Source organism: Vombatus ursinus, unplaced genomic scaffold (genome assembly GCF_900497805.2).
Source record: "Vombatus ursinus unplaced genomic scaffold, bare-nosed wombat genome assembly UNPS02014863.1, whole genome shotgun sequence".
In the NCBI taxonomy this organism is placed as follows: domain Eukaryota; kingdom Metazoa; phylum Chordata; class Mammalia; order Diprotodontia; family Vombatidae; genus Vombatus; species Vombatus ursinus.
Window position 1 is genome coordinate 30,428,111 of NW_020954641.1, and position 22,631 is coordinate 30,450,741.

Genomic DNA, 22,631 nt, shown 5'->3' on the forward strand with positions numbered 1-22,631 from the left:
GAGAAGAAAATGATCAAAGAGTTAAAATCCCTGAGAGAATGAGATCAAGGACACAAGTAAAGGAGTTGCCTTGACTAGGAGAAAGGTCAATTCTTTCTGGAAACTAGAGCAAAGGGAGAGGGAAGGGGGTGGAGGGGAGAGAACATTATAGAAGGGTTTTGAGGTGTAGACTAAGAGAGAAAGGGGAGGTCACAGCCTAAATATTCTCAGTAAAGTCGGTGAGGCTCTCTGATGAAAGGGAGGGAGAAGGGGGTGGGGTAGGATGATTGATGAGATTTTGAATAGCTGCTCCAAGAAATGTGATAGACAGGGTGTGGTGGCCCAGGCTTGTGGTCCCTGTTACTAGAGAGGCTGGGGCTGGTGCAACACTTAAACTAGGGAGTTCTGCAGCAGGCTGTTGGGTGTCCACACTAAGCCCAGCATCAATGTAGTGACCCCCCCCAAGAGTAGGGGGGTCACCAGGCTGTCTAAGGAGGGGCCAGCCGACCCATTCATAAAAGGGAACAGGTTAACTCTCTCTGACCAATCAATAGTGAGAGGGGGAAGGAGTGACCAGGGAGACTCAGTCTGAAAGAAAAGTGAGAGTTGATCAAGGAAGAATAAAAAGAAGGGGAAGGGAGGGGGGCAGGGGTGGGAGTGGGGGGAAAGAGTCAACAAGGGGAGAAGAGGGAGAATGGAGAGAGGAGAAGCTGGAACAGAAGAGGGGAAAGGAGATCGGAGAAAAGAAGAAATGGTGGAGGGGAGAAAAGAAGGGAAGAGGAGGCCTACAAGCTCTTAACTGGTCTGCTGCATGTTACCAAGCCCAAAAAAGGGTATGTAATCACAGCAGGTCCCTCCTGCACCAGCTGGGCAGTTAGAAAACGGAGATTTACTGCCCTGTGGGTCAGGGCAACAGTGGGTCAGAGAGGTTCCTAAAGCAGATGAATTCCAGCTGCTGGGCTGGTATCTTTAAGACTGTGAAAGCAGCGAAGCTCATTTTTGGCACCCTTCTCCCTCATCTTCCCCTTTCAGGGCCCCGATTCTTGTGCCTAGCCTGGTTTTATCCACTGGGCCTTCACTTCCACTAGCTGTCATAATCTGCAGTAAGGCTTTAGTTGCTAATAATGATAATAATAATAACTGTTCTATAGCAGTTATTTTCCCAATGTACAGCATTTTCCTCACAACAACCTGCAGATGAGGAGTCTGGCTTATCTAGATGAAGTGACTTGTCTATGCTCAGGCAGCTTGTAAGAGAGTCGTCAGAGGAGGAACTGGAACCCAGGACTTTGGCTGCAAATCATCACACAATGCTAACAGACTGAAGGATCAAGTTCGTCGGCTGGCAGATTCACTGATAGCTGGTGCCACCACGTGACCTAGTCCAGTGGTTTACTGGGCTTCCCAGGGTATAGAAATGCAGATGGTTGTCCAGCCTCTTCCCCTGCACCATTTGAGGGCTTCCCTACCAGCAACATCCCTCACCCACCTCATGAACTGATCACTCCTTTCATGGGCTACTTCAAAGAAAAGAACGCTCTTCCCCCCTCCCTCACCTGGACCAGTGCAGTTTCATAGTGATGGACTATGGGCATGTCACTTCTCTCTGAGCCCATGCTTCCTCTTCTTTTAAATGAGACCAGCTCAATGATCTCTGCATCCCTTTCACTAGCATCTTTGGGCTAAGACCCCTTGCGGGTTTAACCTTCTGTGTTCTGAGGTTTCTTGTGATTCTGACTTTCCATGCTGAGAGGTCCCTTTTAGTTCTGACTTTCTACATTTTTTGAATAGGAAACTGTTGGCTTCTGTTTCAGAGAGAAAGAGATGACAAAGAGAGGAGAGAGCCTGAAATGGGAGTTGGAGGGCACCAAAGAGAATCTTTCTTCCTTTCTCGGTCTTGCAAGGGGCCAGTCCTGTTTCAGACAGGCCTGTTTTCTTTTCCCAGCAGGAAAATGAGGGAGGGAAGGACACAGAGAGGGTAATGGGAGAAAGGAAAAGCTGGTCTGTTTCATTTTGAGGGCCACTCAGAGAGGTAGTTCATCTACCAGGCCCCAGCCCCAAAGAGAGGACCCCTCCAAATGCTGCTAATTTCCTTCCATGTGGTGCCTGCTGAGTCACCAGTGGAGGCTGCCACGTTGATGGTGGTGGTGGTAGCAGTAATCACCCAACTCCCAGCTGCTGTGCTCTGGAAAGATGTTTGACTTCCAGGCCACATCAGGGAACACGTAAGAACTGCCACGTTGTCAGGACTAGGTTTTAAGTTTCTCTCCCTCCGCAACTCCCCTTCAGTTTAAAAAAAATTTTTCCAGATGTGAGGAGTTTCAGGAAAAAAAAAATTGGTGTCTGTTCATAGGATGAAAACCAACAGCTGCAATAATTGAGACTTAGAGGGCTGAGGGAGGAGGCAAAGCCAATCCATCCCAGAGTTTGTTCAACCCAGGCCAAGATGAGGGAGGTCTGGTAGAGGAAAGTGTTCTAAAGGCATCCACAGCCCTGGGTTTAGAGCTTAGAATCACAGATTGTCAGAGCTGGAAGGGGCCTGAGAGGGGCCTCCCTCTATGTACAGGGGAGGAAAATAAGGTCCACAGAGTAGACTTTGCTTGGGTCACACAGCTCATCAGTAAAAGAGCCAAAACTTGATCCCACGTCTCCTGACACTCAGACCAATGCCCTTTCTGCTACATTCATTTGTTCTTCACAACAGCCTGAGTAGGTCAGAGATGATTATTATTCCCATTTTACAAATGGGGAAATTGAGGCCAAGAGAAGGGAAGATCACACTAATAGTAATGTATCAGGGACTAGAAACTCATCTTTAGCTAAAGACCAAATATACTGGGGAGGCCAGCTTTGATCGGGCTTATACTTCACATGGCTGAATCTGAGGGCCTATGCAAAATGGCTTAAACGAATGAATGAAAAATCATTAAGCTGTTCCTATGTGCCAAACACTGGGAATACAAATAGGAAAAAGCAAAACAGTCCCTGGTCCCAAGAATTTCACACTCTAATGGAGGGAGATACCACATTTAAAAGAAGTCATCTAGAGAGAAGACAGAAAGGTCCCCCCGATTTCGTGTGCAGTGGTGGGGCCCTCCCTGCCACTCTGAATTCCTACTATTACAGTCATTCTAGAAAGCTCCCGTGGAAGTGCGAGTGTGTCACCCAAAGGGATTACACCCTGACCTCATTAGTGATTTAGTGGTGAGCAAGAGAGGCTGGGGGAGTGGGGCACAGGAGGGTGAACTCTTGATGGAAGCAGGACACAAGAGACTTATTCCCAGTGGGGTCCTCTGGGTGGTGGAGACCTCCTGAGAGCACTTGAGGGAGAGGCTGTTGAGAGGTGTGGAGGAGGTGAGACAGGGGGGTATTCTCCTGTAGTAGCAGAAAAAGCATCACACTTGGGATACTTGGATTCTGCTTGTTGTGTGACTTTAAACAAAGAACTTTGTGTCTCTGGGTTCAGCTTCTTCCTCTTTAACATAAGGACAACAATCCCTGCCCTGCCCACTTCCCAGGGTTCTTTTGAGGGATCAAAAAAGATAATGGAAGTAAAATATTTTTTAACCATCAAGCACTATGGAAATGTGAGCTGCCATTATGGGGAAAGACACCAGAGTCAAACTTCACCTGCTTCAGTTTGGTGCTGGCCGCCTGCCCCTTTAAGAGCAATGGACAAAGTGGCCCCATGAACAATGAGGTCTTTGTGAGTGCTGGCAGGGATAAAGATGCTGCATCATGGGAAGGGCTGGGTAATTTGAGAATGCTCAGACCCTCTCTGGTCCCATGTGCCCCTTCTCATGCCCCCTCCCCCTACTCCTGGAGCCCTGGTCTCAGTGAGTAGCTCTAAAAGCACGGTACATTTGTTTTAGGCAGGCACATGAGTGTGGACATCCTAAGGAAGACACACCTAGGACCCATAAAGAGACTCAAGATCAGGGCAAAGAGGGACCTCAGAGATCAGTGAATTGGATTCCCTCATCGTATAGACAAGGAAACCGAGGCCCCCATAAAGGTTAAGTGACCAGCCCAAGATCACACACCTTATTAGTGACATCTCTGCTCCTTGTAGAGCCAAGACTAGAGCCCAGATTATTATGCTTTAGAGAACTTCCTGACAAAACCATCTAACAATGGAGTGGATTCACCTGAGAGATAATGAACTCCCCCCCCATTCCTACAGATGATCAAACAAGCTGTATGAACTGTAAGGGATGATGTAGACAGCTATCCCCACATTAGTAAGGAGGTTGGACTAGGTAACACCCGGGGTCCCTTTTAGGATTGGCCAGCCTGGGATGTTAAATACATCCTAAGAGCCCTTCCAAGTCTGATAGTCTGTGTTCTAGAATGAAAGACATTAAGTACAAACATATTAAGTACTCATTTTACTGGACAGAGAGTCCTCATGGCAATATACCATTCAAATCAAATGCCCACCAGATTCAATTGACAATACTTATTAAGAACCTACTATGTGCACCTACTATGTGCATCTCCCCGACTTCATGGTCCTCTTCGAGAAGGAAGGATGAACAGCAATGTGCTAGGCACTATCCTAAGTGCTAGGGATGCAGAGACAAAAAAGAAACCATCACTGCCCTCAAGAGGCTTACATTCTGTCAGAGGAGACAACGAATACATAAACAGGGTGTTCTTGGTACCAAGACTTTCAGGTCAGCTTGTTTAAGTATATACAAAATAAATACATAAATATAAGATAATTTTGAGAAGAAAGTACTTGTAGCTGAGAGAATAAGAAAAGGCCTTCTATAGAAGGTGATGCTTAAACTGAGCTTTAAAGAAAATTAGGGATCTAAGAGGCAGAAGTAAAGAAGGAGTATATTCCTGGCAGGAGAGAAGCAGCCAGTACAAAAACAATGAGATGATAATATATAATAAGCCTATAAATTTATATTGGGACAGAATTCTGAAGGGTTTAGATGCCAGAGGAATTTTCATTTGATCCTAGATGTAAAAGGGAACCACTGGAGTTTACTGAGCAGGGAAGTGATGTGGTCAAACCTATGCTTTAGGAAAATCCCTTTGGCCGCTGTGTGGAGGGTGGATTGGAGAGGGGAGAAACTTGAGACAGGTTGTTCTAATAGTCCAGTTGAGCTGACAAGGACCTTGGTGGCTGTGTGAAGAGAAGGGAGAGGATGTAAGGGCTCTGTAGGCAGGAACAATAAGATTTGCAACTGATTGGACAGGTCGGGTGAGAAAGAGTGAAAATGATGTCTTCCCAGAGGGCCTCATTAGCTGCAGATAGGGAACCACTGCCTCACAGGAGCACATCAAGCCCTAATCCGAAACCCTGGTCCTAGACTGAGCCTTGACTCCAGCCTCAGAATGAACCTTTAATCCAAGCCAGAGACAAAGCCCTATCCCTGACCCCTGACAATAGCTGAATCACAGACTGTCGGAGCTGTGCAAAAGACCTTAGAAAGCACTCAATCCAAGCCTTTCGTTACACAGATAAATAAACTGAGGCCCTGAAAAAGGAAGTGACTTGCCCAGTGCTACATATCGAGTTAGTGTCAGATCTAGGACGACAGTATATATTTCCTGACTCCTACTTCTTCCTAGGGATATTTGCAATTAATAGGGGACTCCTGAAGACTTGAGGAATGAAGTTATAATTTATAGGGAGGGGTACTGCCTTATCTTGAAGTGAAACTTTGGGGCAGGAGATGCTACTGGGGTCCTCCTTAAGTAATTTGATAGTACCACCATATATAGGCAAGTCTTCTACTTGGCCTGTAGAAACTGGCCCCCAACAAGCCACAGCTCCCCCCAGTTCCCATTGGTGTGGCCTTCATTTTGTCTAGCTTTGCTTTGAGTCCAGCAGGCTCAGAATAGATCAGGGAGGAAGGGAGGGAGAGAGGGCGGAGTTGGGGGAGACTAGTTAGGACAGCCCACCACAGAGAGAGAAAGAATTGAGAGACAGAGACAGATTTGGGGAGGGGGAGGGGGAGCGGGAGTGGGAGAGAGGAGGAGGGAGTAAGAGAGACCCAGCCCAGTGCTGCAAGTGGTTTCCTGTTGCTTGCTTCTAAACCCTCCAGATTCCTCCAGACCTTCAGACTGCCCGAAGCTCTCTGCTGACTGCACTGCTTGCTGCCCAGTCACTGAGGTATGCCCCTCTCCCCATTTCTTCCTTTATCTGTGGGAACTCTTCGTTACTGAATTTATGCTCCCTACTCAGGGTATAGGCAGTACTTCCCAGCGCACACCTCTCCTCCAGCTGGAGCCGTGTGCCCTTCACTTTTTGGGGAGACTGGAGTCACCATGAACCTTCTGTACTCTGCACCCCTTTTTTACATAGGCCACTTTGAGGGGTAGGAAATCTGCCTGGTGAGTTTTAGCCTACATATATCCACACATAAAGTACTCCTCTCCCCTCCCACTCACCCGTACCAGTTTCCTTTTATGAAGTTGGGAGCTGGGGGTGTCAGAAGGTCCCATTCTCCAGCTTTGCACCTTTCGGTTTTCTCCCAATGGTTGGTGGAGGGCCGTCATCTCCCTTGCCCCTGCCCTGTAAATTGTAGAATCATTGATCGGAGCTAGGGAGAGTAGATTTTTGAGGGAGCTCGTCTATCTTCCTCATATTATGAGTTTGGAAACTGAGGCTTACAGAGGAAGGGACTTACCCTGAATCACAGGGAGTGAGTGACGAGCCAGGTACCATACCTCTGCCTTTTGCTGTGAATTGAGATCTATGCAAATATGCAGAGGCATCAGAGCTGATGCTCAGAATTGGCTCAGCTGCCTGTTCCATAAGAGAGAAGTTTTCAGAAAAAAAGGGTTTTGGCAAATGAGGAAATGTAGGTGGAATGTGATTGGAAGGGCTGTGAGAGGACACCCCACCAAAATATAATGCATATATGCAAATGTATATATGCATATACATACATACACAAATATATGTATATATGTAGCTACAGATACATATATGCATACAAAGCTCTCCTGGGCTCCACATCACTGTGCCTGAAGCTCTACTATTAGATCCATTCCTCAGGGTTAAATATTGGCCACCAGCCCTGTCCTTCTTTCTCTTCAAGTGCTGCTGCTTCCCTTCTCCCCCACCCCCAACCCAGGTAACACATTAAATCACTAACTCCAAGACCTGAAAAAGCTTTTCATTTGCAGAAGAGTATGTAGAATGAGGAGGGGGAGGGGAGCCCAGTGTCTAGGAGGGGCTCCTAAGGGGAAGGAAGCTGCCAAGAACTGCCTTGGCTACCTTGACTTCAGTGCCCACTTGGTTGTTCTAAGGGCTGGCCCTGAACAGGGTTGTTTCTCAGCATTGTTCTGCCCAGTAAAACCCCACACCACCTTGTGAGTTCCCTTCAGCTCCAAATACTTGCCTCCTATTAGCTGCAGTTTCTTCCTGAAGGAGACTGAGGACAAAATGGTGGGCTTGGGGTAAGGGAAAGGCACTGTAATGTGAAGATCTTTGGCCAGGGAGCTGGGAGACTTGGGTCTGAATTTTGATTCTGATGCTGTATGACCCTGGGTAAGTCAATTCCCTTCTATGAGCCTCAGTTTATATATCTTGAAGATGAAGAGATGAAGCTTTGCAGGATCAGCCTCCCAGGACTGTGGTGAGGAAGGCCCTTTGGTAAACTGTAAAGAAATATGAAATGTTATTGTTATTCTTATGTAAAACCGCATCTGTGATTTCACTGGCCAAAGGGAGCCAGCAAGACACAAACTGCCCTGTGTGAGGGAAAAACTTGTTTCCAGAAACACTGCCCTGGGGCAATGACATCTTCAGTGGAAGGGATTCTCTTTTCCTACCTGGTGCCCTTGGGTGGAATGATGCCAGATTCTGGATCTGGTTTTTCTCTCAGTATTGGGAGTATCTCAGTAAAAGCCATGCCAATTGTTCCTTTTCCTAAAAGAGGACGGAAGGAGGGAGGGAGGGAGGGAGGGAGGGACCTCTAGAGGGCCAAGGAGTTTGGGGTGGAAGCTAATGCTCATGGTGGAAAGAGTTAACCACCGCCATTGTCTGCCACATCGACAGAGGCTGGGAGGTTCGAAGGGAGGGGGGAGTTGCGTGTGGTTGGGGGGAGGCCACCAAGGGGTTAGGGAATCTACTTTTGAAACTTTTTCCACCCTCTGAAAAATCTCTCCTCTGCCATGACTCAGGCCCAGAGGAATGTGTGTTGCCATGGTAACCTTTTTTCAGGGTCTCTTGGTCTAAGGGAGGTGTGAGGCAGACCTCCCGGGGAAGTGGAGGTTGGGAACACTTTGTGAGGGCCTCCCCCTTCTTTTCCAGAACATCCCAAAGCTCTCTGTGGCTTGTTCCTCTGTCCAGCCTCCAGGCATGGGCCCAAGTTGCCTCTCTAGGCCCTTCTCTTTCTCTGCCTCAATTCTCCCCCCAGTCCCCAAGTACCACGTACCCACTTTGTTAGGGAAAGCTGGTTTAGATTAAACATGAGTGGCTCTGGAGATGAATAAGGAGCCTAGTAGTTAGAGGCTTTGTTTGTGAGGGGGAGCACTTCTCCCAGTGGGGACTGTTTGCCTGTCCTGAATAAACTCTAGATAAATAGGAGTTGCAGAACAGAATAAAGGAAGGTCTGGGGATCTCTTTGGAAAAGTCTTAGATACATGCACGCATAAATGTAACGACCACCCAAAGACATAAGAAGACATGGCTACAACCATATACATACAAACAAATACATATATATGCATGTACAAACACCTATGCATACAGAAATGAACCATAAAAACAAAAACTTAGAGATCACACACTTATATATCATTCAATGAAAAATAGATCCCAAATAAAGAGGGTGAGTAAGAACCTAGGAGTCTTTCTTTTCCCAAATCATAAAGCCTCTTTCCTCCTTGGGCTCTCTCCGCTGTGGCCAGAGGCTGAACCCCCTTCCTACCTAAAGCCCCTCTAGAAATTTCAGCAAGGCAGACCCAGAGATTTACTTTTTGACCCAACTACTCTTTTCCCCAGAACTGAGGTTTCCTGCAGCCCTTGCTTTAGTGGGGCCATAAAAGGAACCAGTTTGTGGAATTCCCGGCCCCAAACACACTAGAATTAGAGGAAATTAGCCCCAGCCTCAAAGAGCTGGGATTACAGGACAGGAAAGCATAGCCCTGCCTTAGCAAGCACGCCCCATTGGGACAAGGGGAGTGTGTGGGTTCATGTGTACATTTTGTAGCTATGTATTGTTGAAGGGGCTCCTAGGAGCAGGATGGGCAGATTCTCACACTAACAAGCTATTCGTTTGAATCACAGAGGCCATAAAATATTAGATCTGGCAGGGTTCTTAGGACATAGAACACAGAACATCAGAGCTGGAATGGGCTTTAGAACATATGTTATCAGAGCTAGAGGAGACCTTAGAGAGTATCTAATCTAACCCTAGCATCCATCCATCTATCCCAATATTCATTTATTAAATCACCTACTCCACAGGCATAAAGACAAAGTCAGGAAGACTCATCTTCCTGAGTTCACATCTGGCCTCAGACACTCACTAGCTGTGTGACCTGGGCAAATCACTTCACCCTGTTTGCCTCAGTTTCCTCATCTGTCAGATGAGCTGGAGAAGGAAATGGCAAACCACTTCAGTATCTCTGCCAGGAAATCTCCAAGTAGGGCCGTGAAGAATGGAACAGGACTGAAAACAACTAAACAACAATAACAACAACAAAAAGACAAAATGAAAAACAGTTCTTGTGCTTCAAACACATTCTACTGGAACGGGCAAACAAGTGGGGAGACTGAGGCTCAGAGGATGTAAGGGACTTGGGCAGGGCCACGTCACAGATTAGTGTCAGACTGGAGCCCTAGTTTCCTTAGTTCCAGCCCAGACACACTCACCATGATGTCTGGCCTGCCACTCCCTTTACTCCCCAGAAAAAAGTGTAGGTACCCATCCCCCAATTATTCGGGGCATTTGCCTTCTGGAGGAATCAGTACCATAGATTTTAACAGTATTCCTCATGTACCCTGTCATCTTGGTCATCTGAAATACAATAATGGTGGTGATCATAACAGCTGTCATTTAACACTTTATTTCATTTGATCCTCACAACCACAAGCCCACAAGGAAGGTAGTGCTGGAATTATACCCATTTTGCTTATGAGGAAATTGAGGCTCAGGATGGGGACATGCTTTGTCCAGGAGCACATAGCTTCTAAGTAGTAGAGAGGCAGGATTCATTCTTGGAGCTCATGACTTTGGGCAGTGGTTTGGGAGGACAGTGAGCATCATAGATTTAGTGAGGATCACAGATTTAGAGCTGGAAAGAACTTGCTCCAACCTCTTAATTTTACAGATGAAGAAACTGAGCTCAAAGAGAAAAGGTAACTTGCCAGAAATTACATAGGTAGTAAGTAGCAAAGCCAGGATTTGAACCCCAATCCTCTCACTCTAAATATAGCGCTCTTTTCCACTGTACCCCTCTTGTCTCCCTCTTTTCTTTTGAAACATATGAGTTGGAAGGAGAGAATAAAGGAACTTCAGTGTAAAACAGCTGGCTTAGAAGGGCCACCGAACTCTTGCCCCAGGTCAAGCTATGAACTAACTGAAATTAGTTAGAAAAACAGTGTCCTCAACTCCCTAAGGAGAAGCAGGCTGGACAGGAAACCAACTCCATGCCTCACCCCACTGTTCGTTTACAGATGTCAACATCTGGCCTGAGCTTGGTCCCCCTTCTGCACAAACAACCTGGCGACCGGGAGAGCCCTGTTGGCGAGTCTGGCTTGGTTCAGGGATGGAAAGAAACAAGCCCATCAAGGGATATTTGCTTGTGTTGTGGTCTTGCTGGGGCTGGAGCCGGCCCATTTAGGGACATCTCGTCCATAGTAGCCTCCCCATTGGCTCTGGCAAGCTAGATCTATCTTTGGGACCTTTCTTCTCAGAATAATCCAAAGTTTCAGACCCGAGCCCTTGGAGGTCCCCTCCCAGTCTCACTTGGGGTGAGGGTAGAGAATAGTGTTAAATGATCTTCTTAGTCCCAGGTTTTCTGATGACTTTGGCTGTTGACCCAAGGCTGCTGTTTTTCCACTCCTCAGCCTTCCCCTCCCCATTTCCATCCAGCTCTATCCTGGGACACACATAAAAGACTTATTTGGAAAATAAACACTTGATAGATTTTTCCAAGCAATAGTTTAAAGCTGGAAAGGACCTTCCAGATCGTCTAATCCAGCCCCTCTTTTTACAAAGGAAGACGTAGACCCAAAGAGTAGAAGTGACTTGGCCCAGGTCACACAATATGTTAATGGTAAAGCTGGAACTAGGACCTGGGTTTCCTGCTTTCTCGTATGGGACTCTGAGGCCAATATTACATCTGGCCACCTGGCGTGGTGCAAAGAGCACAGGATTTGGGATTAGGGCTCCAGCATTTCATACCTGTTCTATGTGGCCTTGGGCAAGTCACGACTAGCCTGAGCCTCAAATTCATTTTCTGTTGTTGTGGGGAAATCACTTTGTAAACCTTTATGTGTTGTAGAAATAGAAGTCATTATTATTAAGAGGTCCCCCAAATATATTAGTGCCTAAATATGTCTCTTCCTACCTAGCCTGGCTAAAATTCCTGCAATTCCTTTAGGTAAGCTATCCAAATTCACATATGTTATTGGGAATTATTTTTTTTTTGGATGGAGTTAGGGAAGGGAGCTCACTAGGCATTGTAAGGGGTAGGGGCAATATAAGGGGGCAAGAACGAGAATGCAGGGAGGGGCTCAGAAAACAAGTACCTAGGGAACAGGCCTGTAGCCCAGAAGGGAAGAGCATGAAATTGGAAGGCAGAGGACCTGTTTCAAATACTGCTGTGACCTTGGGCAGGTCACTTAAATTCTCTGGGCCTCAGTTTTCTCCTTCGTGGAAAGATGGGGTTGAACTACATGATCTCTAAGGTTCCTTGCAACTCCAAATCCTGTGAATCCTAGGGTATCTTTTTTGTCTAGGCTGTTGTCCTAAATCTGGCCTCCAGGGGGAGCCAGAGAATAATTATGGGCCCCTCCCCTGTGCCTGTCTATTCCGTTCATTACTAACGTGGCATCTGAAGGGGGGCACTTATGTAACCAGCTTCAGTTCTGTGCTAGGGCTGCATCTTCCATCTAGGGAGCCGGCCCAATGCTTCCAAGAGCCATTGTCCCTGAATTTCAAGGTCACTTGCTTCTATTTAGTCCCTTGTTTTCCCCGAGAGAAGTTCTACCCCTATAGAGAAGCCCAACTATGAAATGGTTCTGCCAAGATGGCTGGCCCAAACCCAAGCTAAGTCAGAACAAGGATGGCCCAACCATCTTTGCAATACCAACAAGAAACACTGAACCTTATTTTTTCTGGGGGTAAATGCAAAATCTACTTGCTTCCCAGAAATAGGACATCCCCCCAGTCCAGATTATAACAAATTGTCCCACAACATGTAAGAATAAGCTAGGGTCCTTCCAAGAATTCCTGACTGATCTATACTTAATTTTATCTCCTTCATACCAGTTGAAGCTCTCTTATATCTGTTGTCTCATTAATCCCATAGCAACCCTAGTAGGGCAGGTTTTATTCTGTTAGATGGGGAAATTGGGGCCCAGTGAAGAGAGCTGGCTAGCCTAAAGTCATGTAGCCAAGTGGGGGTAGAGCAGGCTCAGATCCCCTGCTTCCCAATTTGGGATTCTTTAAGGCACTTAAATACACTGCCTTAGATATAAGCCTGTAAGGACACTGCAGGGCCAGTTTAGGATAGGACAACCTGTGGGGCCTGGCAAAGCTGACTCAATGTCCCAGTGATGCCCATAATAAAAGAGACTAGAGGTGGTCTTCCTGCAGGGCCTGATATTTTTTTAGTGGTGGTGTTGATCCTTTAGGTTTATTTTCCCTTTTCTGTGGGGTAAAGTTTGTTTATTGGGTGGAACTATTTGAATTTCTATAGTCTCCCTCCAAACCGCATAACTGGAGCCTGCAGACTTGACCTTGGCTAAGGAGCCCAGACCCTCATCCTCTGGGACTGCACTTTCTTGTGCTAGAGACATAGATAGGCCGATAGCCTTCATAACCTCCTCCATAGCAAGAGGAGCAGTGTCTTCTTTCTGTCTTGGTGCTGAAGACCAGCCTGATGACCAGTCTGCCCCTTCCTCTTTTTCCCAGGAGCTAGTCTGTGTCCTATCCAAGTGTCTGGGGCAGAGTCCTTGCTTATGAAGCAGGGAAGAGGAAGAGTAGAAAGGCCCAACCAATTTAGCTGTTCTTTTCCATCCCTAAGGCCAGTCCTGAGAAGATTGAGTGATCTCAGTTTCCACTGTTGTTGGCAGTAAGGAAAGTCTTTCAGAAGCTTCTAGAACAAACAAAAGCCAGAGGAAGGGACTTGGTGTTCAGAACAGGAAAAGAAGAGAGTGGGGGTTCTGGCTTTGAGGACTGTCTGCTTTCTGCAGCCACTACGCCAAAGGAAATGCCTGGCAGTGGTGTGTCAGAGTATGCCTCCCTTCCATCAGCTTCTAACCTCCGTCAAGCTCCTCAGTTTAACTCAGTTTAACTCAATTCAGTTTAGTCAATTCACTAAGCACTTATTAAACATCTATTATGTTCAAAGTGCTGTTTCAACCAAGGGATACAAAGACAAAACTTACAAAGTCCCTTCCCTTAAGGATCTTCGACCGATAGATGGAGAGCAGAGACCCAGAAAGGAGGAATGATTTGTAGAAGGTCACATGGTCAATCAGTGACAGAGATGGGACCACAGCATAGGTCCACATCTAACATTACCAGGTCCCACAGCACTACTGTTCTCTGACCTTGAAGAAATGTTTAGCTCGTGCACGAGAGAGATAGAGGATGTGTAACCTAGAGAAGAGAAGGTAGATGATTCTTATCTTTGAATATCTGAAGGACTGTCATGGGAAAGAGAGATTAGACTTGTTTTTCTTGACCCCAGAAGGCAGAACTGAGACTGGTGGGGTTTCAGGGAAGCAGATTTCAACTCCCTATTAGGAAAAGCTTTCTAACAATTAGACCTGTCCAAAAGTGGAATGATATTCCTTTCAAAGTAGTGAGTTTCCCGTCACTAGAGCTATTTAAGCAATAGGTTGATCACTATCAAGGATACTAACGTGAGGATTCTTGTTCAGGTACAGGTTGGTCTGGATGGTTTCTGAGTTCTCTTCCAGTTTGGAAGTTCTATGATGGGTTCTTGTGTGTGAGAGAACTGGAGCATAATGGCAGCATCCAGTTGTACTGGGAAGCATAAGACCTAGGTTCTAGGTTTAGCTTTTAATATTAACCATGTAACCCCTACAAAGTGATTACATTACCTCTTGCTGAGCATCCATTTCTGTATAGAAGCAATAATCCCTTTCCTCATAGAATTTGAGCAACAAATGAGATGATGAAGATATATGTTGAAAAGTGTAAAGAGCTTTAAAAATATGAGGGGGATTATTTAATAAGGTTGGACACAACAGATAGGTCAGGTTTGACCATCCATCTTTAAAAAAAAATTTTTTTTCAATTAACAAGAGTTTATTTTCTCACTCTCCCACCTCAATCTCTTCCCTGCCCTATTGGGAAAAAAAAGAAAAGAGAAGGAAAACAGAACTCATAACAAATATGCAAAACAAATTCTTACATTGGCCATGTCCAGAAATGTAGACCATCTATTTTAAGGGCAGCTAAAACGCCTTAGGTGGGCCTATTGGACTTAGGTTATACCCTCGTGGGGAGAGATGTATGAGTCATTGCCCACTGTGTTCAGACTCCAGAGGTGCCATCATTTCCGTTCAGCCCCCATTCTCCTTCTGGGCTGTCACAGCAGAGTGTGAGGATGCTGTGGCTTTTTTTGGAGCTGTCTCATGAGGGTTTCCTAAGGGTCCTGCAGAGTCCTCCAGGGAGGAGTTGTGGGAGGAGGGAATAAGGAGAAAGAAGTTGTAGCTATGCACCTAGGAAAATACTCTGTGAGACAAGCAGTTGGCTTTGCTCTCTGGTCCCAGTTGTGGAAGCAGCCCACTTGATGGAGAGGCCAGTGACATAGGTAACTTCTCAAAGCTTGCTTGTCCTACAAGGATAGCTTGTTTCATAAGCTTCCTTCTTACCATCTCTTGTTTTGTTTATTCTACTTGGCCTGAAGGAGAAGTAAGTTAACATTTGCATTGGTACAGACTGCCTTCCATGTGTATTGACACTTTGGTTGGTTTTGAAAGGTCCTTTCATAGTTCCCTACTTTTGGGCAAGGACCATTGGACCATTTGCTGAACTGTGTACCTTTCTGTGAGTGGGCAGAGATCAACAGTTAGGCTATAACAAGATACAAAAATGCGTCATCTAACCCACCAAGGAATTTTGATGGCTACCTTAGGTGACGTCCCAAAGACACCTCTTTTATATTTAGAGGAAACTTCTGTCCAGAGAGAGGAAGGGATTTGTCCAAGGTCATGCAGTATCAGAAACAGGCTTCAGACTGTGGTTTTCCAACTCCCAGTCTGTCATGCTTTACACTACCCCATATTGTTTCTTTTTTAACCATTTTTGTTTGTTTCTTAGAGATGGGGCCAGCTATCTAATCCAGGACCCAAGATTCAAAAGCTTACTTCCAAGGGGAAGGGGTAGTATAGTAGCTCGTCTCTTTGTAATCCTGGCCATTCACCTGGATTTCCCTGACTTGAGATACTCTTAGTCACTCCCCCACCTATCCTTTCTTAGGCCTGAGCACTGCTTCATTGCAGGGGGGAGGGGAGCAAATAGACCTGCTTATTCAGCTCTCAGCCCCAAACCAAGTCCCTGTGTACTTTAACACTGATCAGGATTCTGCCTTGAAGGCAGTCTATAGCCTTGAATACCCTTCTGGCCACATTGGGGAGAAAGGAAGGGCTACCATCTAGATAGGATGGCAAGAAGATGTTGAGACAGACCCTCTTGGCTGACAGATAAACCCTTTCAGTGGCCCAAGAGGTACACAGGACCTCTGCCTAGAAACAGAATCAGGAAATATTTACTCTGTCCAGCTCCCAGACCTGTAACCTATTACTGGTACTTCCTCCCAACCCCACCTCCTACTTCTGGCTGCCACCTATAATCTGTTATTTTTCAGTGCATAACCATCTGTTTATTTATTTATTTTTCCTTTCAAAGAGATCTCATTTTAGACATGCAGTCTCTGTGCAATGGTGGCCCTTATTCAAAGCAATATGGTAAATTTCCAGTCCAGGCTGGGATCCATCCTCATGACACAATTAACTCTCCTGGAGGTGCAGAGATGATTTTTTCCAGCTGCAAGTCTGGTTTCTGATTGATTGCCTTCAAACAAACTCAGACAACCCTTTCATTGATAGAGTTTCACTGGTTCATTTGCGTAAAGCCACATGCCAACTAGCAGGAGGAAGGGAAGTTTTCCATCTTGAGTCTTGATCAGACAAGCCTTGATCTGTGTGAGGGGGAAAGAAGGTTCCAGAAATCTCAAGTCAACAGGGCCCAGACAATGGCAGGCTTAGGGCATCCCCCAGATCCTAAATCCATGTGCAGGAGTGGGAGATGTGGCAGGTCATGAGCACAGAGACTGGAAAGGCAATGCAGGTGAGTGGCAAGCTCTGAGTTTGAGTCCCTGCTCTGATACCAACTGTGTGGTGCTTGATCAGAAGCAGCACAGTGTGGTGTAAAGACCACCAGCTCTAGATTCAGAAGACATGGGTTCAAATCCTGCTTCTTCAATTTAATAGGGGTATGACATACTTAATAGCTTAGGGAAGTCACTTCACATTTCTGGGCCCCAATTTTCTTATCCATAAAATTCGTTTATTTGACAAATATTTATTAAATGCTTACCGTATACAAGGCAGAGTTTATGTACCATTAGAGTTTGGACCAGGTGATTTCTAAGGTCCTCTCCTGCTCTAAATTCTATAAGGCACTTCTCTGGGACTCAGTCTTTGCCTCCGTAAAATGGAGATGATAATACTCTAACTTATTTCCTCACAGGATTACCATAAGATAACTTGTAAACAATGAATCATAAAGGACTATAAGAAATGTGAGTTACAAAGGGCTAATGAATATTTCACTCTTTATATTCTGAGGTGACTATGACCTCCCTCATTCTGCTAGGTTCAGTGGTCAGAAAGCCCAAGAAGATGTGCAGTAGTCTAGAACCCAGGGTTCCAGAGAATGAAGTCTTTACATGGTTAGGAGGAATGTGCTTTGTGAAAACCTTCAAGTGACACATAATGCGAGCTCTCAGAACTGTCATGGGGGCCAGGGACATTCTAGGTCTCAAATGGAAATAGTTGCTTCATTTTTCTGGGGGGGATAAAAAGAAAATTAAATGCAGGAAAGATGTGTTACATGACAGTCTCTGTGGAAGTTCAAGAACATTTTTTCCCTCTGTAAGAAAGGTTGGGACATTTTTCAGGAACCCAGTGTTCATTGTTTTGAGGTCTGGATCTCATTTTCTCTGATTAACACAACCTCCTGGGAAGAGACGGGCCAATCCAGAATTTAGTGCAGACCACCATCTTGTGTTAGGGGTGAGCGAGTGATGTAGGGGTGTGTGTGTGTGTGTGTGTGTGTGTGGATGTGTGTGGTGGGGGTGTATGAAAGAGGCAGACCCTGAGACCGGAGGGAGGGGAAGAATAAACTGTGTATTGTCAAAGAAGATGGTATATGTGAGAAGAGACGGGGGGGGGGGGGGGTTAAGGGCAAGACTACAGGGATTGTTTATATAGGGAAGAGAGTGAGAAAAGAGATGGGAAAATTTTGGAGTTTGTGTGAAAGGGAAAGAATAAATCATATGTGTGTGGAGACGTGTAGGATGAGCATGTGCAAAAGGAGGAGAAATCTAGCGTGTTTGTGAGAGGGAGAGTATAGGAGAACTGAAGTCCACGTGCATTCAAGGATTGGGAAAAGAGAATGTGTGTGAGAGAGGTGAGAAGACACATAAGAAGGATACCTATTCAAGAAAGGAAGGCTTGGTAGGAAGAGAAGTTTTGAGTTGTATGTAGGGGAGGCAATAAAACGGTGAGAAGTTTCGGGATTGTATTGTGAGAGAGTCAGAGAGACAAGAGAGGGAGAGACAAGAAAAAGGAAAGAAAGAAAGATGAAAAGAGAGAGGGAGAGGGGAGAGAGAAGAATGAATTGTAGAATCTAAGCTGGAAACAACCTCAGATGCTGTAGAAGCCGCCACCCTTCCTGTATTCCCCCCACAGTATTGTTGAGTTAAAGTGAATTTCCCAAAACTTCTGAAAGGTCCTAGAGGATTCCTTCCTGTGTGCACTGATTGGGAGTAGGGGGCTGGTTGGGTACTCCCTGGCTGGAGATTCAGTAATGGGGAGGACCCCCCCACAATCCAAGATTTCCCACAGACTCAATTCTCGTTTTCTTTCTCCCACACAGGGTTACTAGCACCATGAGGGCCTGGATTTTCTTTGTCCTTTGCCTGGCAGGCAGGGCACTAGCAGCACCTGTAAGTATTACATCTCCTTAGCCACCTATCTGTTTTCTTTGTCACCAGCTTTAGGGCTTCCAATCTCAACCCCCTCTACTCCCCTTCCATAAAATTCCTGGAGAGAAGGATCCCTTCACCACCCTGAACCAGATACACAGTCCAGCTCTCATTTAACAGATGAAGAAACTGAGGCACAGTAAATATTTTAGTTGTTTTGCCAAAGGTCACACAGGTAGCAAGTAGCAGAGCCAGGATTTTAAACCCAGATTTGGCTCCAAATCCACTATACCACATGGCCTTAGAATTATATTCAACCCTTCAGTGAGCTGTGATTTCACCATTCTGAGTACTCCTTCCACTGAGTGGAGTAGCTCCTTGAAGACTTTGAGAATTGTTGTGACCAAAACATTCATTACCTTGTGGTCAGCTGTTGGTGACACCCTTTTAACTAAGATTGCATGACAGACAGCTCTTCACTTAGCCCACACTTTGAAGCCTTTCCATCTTGGTAAAACCTGTCAGAGTTTGTACTCTATAAGTACAGCCTTGGAGTACCCTGGATTGCCTCCTTACCATGATGAGGCATTGAGGTATTACTTTACTGAAAGATCATGGGATCAGAGGCCATAAAATCCAACCTTCCAATTTTACAGATGAGGAAACAGGCACAGGAAGGTTAAGTGACTTGGCCAGTGTAGTGTCTGAGGCTAGATTTAAACCTATGTCTTCCTGACTGTTTCTCTCTCTGTCTCTCTCTCTCAGTGAAGTGTAGTGGAAGGAGTCTGAGAGTAAGGGAACATAAGTTCTGGTCTCAGCTTTGTCACTTAATGGTCCATGTCCCCTTACACCAGGGGTTCCTAACCTTTTTTATGTCATAGACTGCTTTGGCAGGCTGGTGAAGCCTATGGAAACGCACTCAGAATAATTTTTTTTAAATGTATAAAATACATAGGATTGCAAGAAAACCAATTACATTGTAAAACAGTTTTAAAATATTAAAAAATAAAACAAGTTCATGCTTAGGAACCAACCCCTGCCTTAAGTAAATCACTTGAACCTTCCTGGGCCCAAGGTTCCTAATCTGTTTAATGGCAGAAATTCCCTCACCTGGTGTGACTGAGCCCTGCCAAAGCAGGGGCTGCAGCTGGAGCTAAAGAATAGCCTGATGACTGTTTATTTCCTAAAGGGTGGATTCTCAAGTGGTCTCTGTGGGATTGATTTTTCCTGGCGTGCCTGTTTGAGAATGATCCTCCATCTGCACATGGGTTTCCAAGGGCTCTTTCCCACCCACCAATTCTCTTCTGAGGAAGGCAGATTAACCAGATTTCCGTTCCATAACCCAGGCACAAGACTACAGATATCAGCAATGAGGAGTGAGGGGGGAGGGGTGTGATGCTCACAGGCCAAATGGGAAGTGGGGGGGGGGAGGTGTAAGAGAGGCCATTTGGAAACGTCACTGGACTTGGAGGCAGACCGTCTGAGGCCCAGATCTGGCTCTGATTTTCCCTAGCTATTAGTGCCCTGGGACACGTGTGTCCCTTCATTTCTTTGGATCTCAGGTTCCTTATAGGTAAATTGAAGATAACAATACTGGTACTAACTACCTCACTGAGTTGTTGTAAGGAAAGCTCTTTGTAAATCTTAAAGCATTTATTATGAAAATTATTACAACTTCAGAAGAAGTCATGGAGCTGGAGTCCTGGTCATACACTTGGCAGTTCGAGATAGCTCATAATCTAGGTCAGGGGTGGGGAACCTGCGGCCTCGAGGCCACGTGTGTCCTTGAAGCTACAGGTCTATCACTGATCTAGGTAAACCAACCAGAACCAAACAACCTTCTAGGCCAGACTTCAAACCTTTCGTTTTTGCCCTCCTCTACTGGGCTATCCTCATATTTTAGACAAGTTTGAGCCAAGGGTACAAAGCACCACTTTAAACTGGATATGACCATGTCATAATATCATCATCATTATCATCATCATCCTCAAAGCCAAATGCCCAGGAAGGGTGTGTCAGACTCAAGTGCCCATTCCCACAAATACGGATGTCACAATGGAACAAATTCCCTTTGAAGAACACTTCACATCTATAAAGTGCTTTTAACTTTCCAAAGCCCTTTTTAATCCATTCTTTCATTAGTAGCTTGCATCTACTTATCACTTTTAAGGTTTGCAAATTGCTTTACATGTGACTTTATTTGATCATTATAACAACCCTGGGAAGTAGATCCTATTATTAGTTTCATTTTATAGATGGAGAAAGTAAGGCAGAGAGAAGTTAACTGACTTGCCCAGGATCACAAAGCTAGTTAAGTGTCTTGAAGACAGAAATCATACTCGGGTCTTCCTGACTCCAAGTTTAATACTCTACCCACTGCGCCACCTAGACATCCCTGATTAGAGCCTTACCTCTCCCCAGTCATGTAGGAAGGGACAGAGGCAGATTCAGCGTCAATAATGTCCCTGCAGCCCCTTCCTGACATTCCCCAGCACATTCAGGATGTTGTATGGAGAAGGATAGATGTGACTAAGGACTACAAAGGAGCCTTGCGGGGAGACTTGGCTAGCCTGAGTTGTACCTAGGAGGGGCTACCTGGCCTTGGGCCAGGACAGAGATTTCTTTACCCAGTGTCCTTTAAGTTAGATTGAGTTCCCCATCCCCCAGCTGAAATGCTAGCCCTTGGTTCATGCTCAGCATCAGCTTTCCTTGGGGGAGGGTTGTTGGCCAGCTGCCTGATTCCAGTTGTGAACTTGAATGTTTCCCTGATTTTCCTCCCCTTGCAGCAGCAGCAGGAGGCGCTTCCTGATGAGGCCGAAGTGGTGGAGGAGCCAGTCGCCGAGATAACCGAGGTATGGTCTCAGTTTCCCAGTTGCACACGAAGGTGCCTAACTTTAGCTCCAGTTTCCTGGCTGGCTACAGTCTCATGAGGGAATCCAGGTTGACTTTGGATTCTATTCTTCAAGGAAGAGGGGGTGTTGGCCAAATGTCTGCCCCTTCCCAGGTGTTGAGACGTGTGCTTATATAGCCCTTGTTCACACAAAGAGAAACGTACTACATGCAGGTATATACTTGTACGTATGGCACACAACACATGGGTAATCATCACCAGCACCATTGAAACCTGCAGGGCCTAACCTTCTCCAAGTGGAATCAAGCCCAGATTCTTTAACCTAGCATTCAAGGCCCTTCACAAGCTAACCCACCCTATCTTTCCAGTCTTATCTCTCTGTCCACTCCCCTTCACTTCCTCTACTGCTTTCTCTAATGCTCCTCTCGTAGTTCTTTGAATAAACCATTTTGCTTATCCTTCCCTTCCTCCTCCTTACCATTTAAACCTAACTCAACTCTGGGAAGCTGCTCCGATCTTCCTTCCCTCTCTCCTTCTCTGTCTCTCCCCCTCATCCTAATTTCCCTGCACATAGGGATCTCTCTCTTCTCTGAAGGATACCTTCAGTACTTACTGGCTTCCCCACTCACTGAGCACTTAGTTCATCCTGCCTGGTAGGTTTTTCCATGTTTTTTTTTTTTTTTTTTTTCACATGTGCACACTCCCTGGCTAGATTACAAGATCCCTGAGGAGGACTGGGTTTTATTCACCTCTTTATGATCTAGCATTAATCCCAGGCCCTTCCACAGAGCAGATGCCCAGCAACTCTTATTTTTATTTTTTTTGGAGATGGTGATCTCATTCTTTTTTTAAAATTGTATTGATTTTTTTTATTAATTTATTTTAATTTATCAGCAATCACTTTCATAAACATTTGAGTTTTAAATTTTTCTCCCCCTCCCTCCCCAAGATGGCACGAAATCTGATGTAGGCTATACATATACATTCCTATTATACATATTTTCACATTAGTGATGTTATAAAGAAGAATTAAAATCAATAGGAGGAACCGCAAGAAAGAGAAAATAAAACAGAAGAAAAAAAATAGCAAATAGGCTTCGATCTGCATTCAAACTCCATAGTTCATTCTTTCAATGTGGGTAGCATTTTCCATCATGAGACCTTTGGAGAGTTATTCGATCCTTGCATTGCTGAGAAGGGCTAAGTCTATCAGCGTTAGTCATTGCACAGCATGGCTGTTACTTTGTACAATGTTCTCCTGGTTCTGCTCACTTCACTCAACGTCAGTCCATACAAGTCTTTCCAGGCTTTTCTGAAGTCCACATACTCATCGTTTCTTATAGCACAATAGTACTGCATTACATTCATATACCACAACTTGTTCAGTCATTCCCCAATTGATGGGTATTCCCTCAAT

General features: G+C 45.5%; 1 protein-coding gene across 1 annotated transcript in view; it reads left to right on the plus strand.

The window, feature by feature from the left end:
- Positions 1-6,002: 6,002 nt before the first annotated feature.
- SPARC (secreted protein acidic and cysteine rich) overlaps positions 6,003-22,631 on the plus strand; it is a 26,670-nt gene continuing 10,041 nt past the window's right edge. Inside the window, exons 1-3 of the mRNA XM_027841783.1 lie at positions 6,003-6,109; positions 18,315-18,384; positions 21,150-21,215. Coding sequence (XP_027697584.1) covers positions 18,328-18,384; positions 21,150-21,215 — 123 coding nt within the window. The 5' untranslated portion in view covers positions 6,003-6,109; positions 18,315-18,327. The remainder of the gene's footprint in view (positions 6,110-18,314; positions 18,385-21,149; positions 21,216-22,631) is intronic.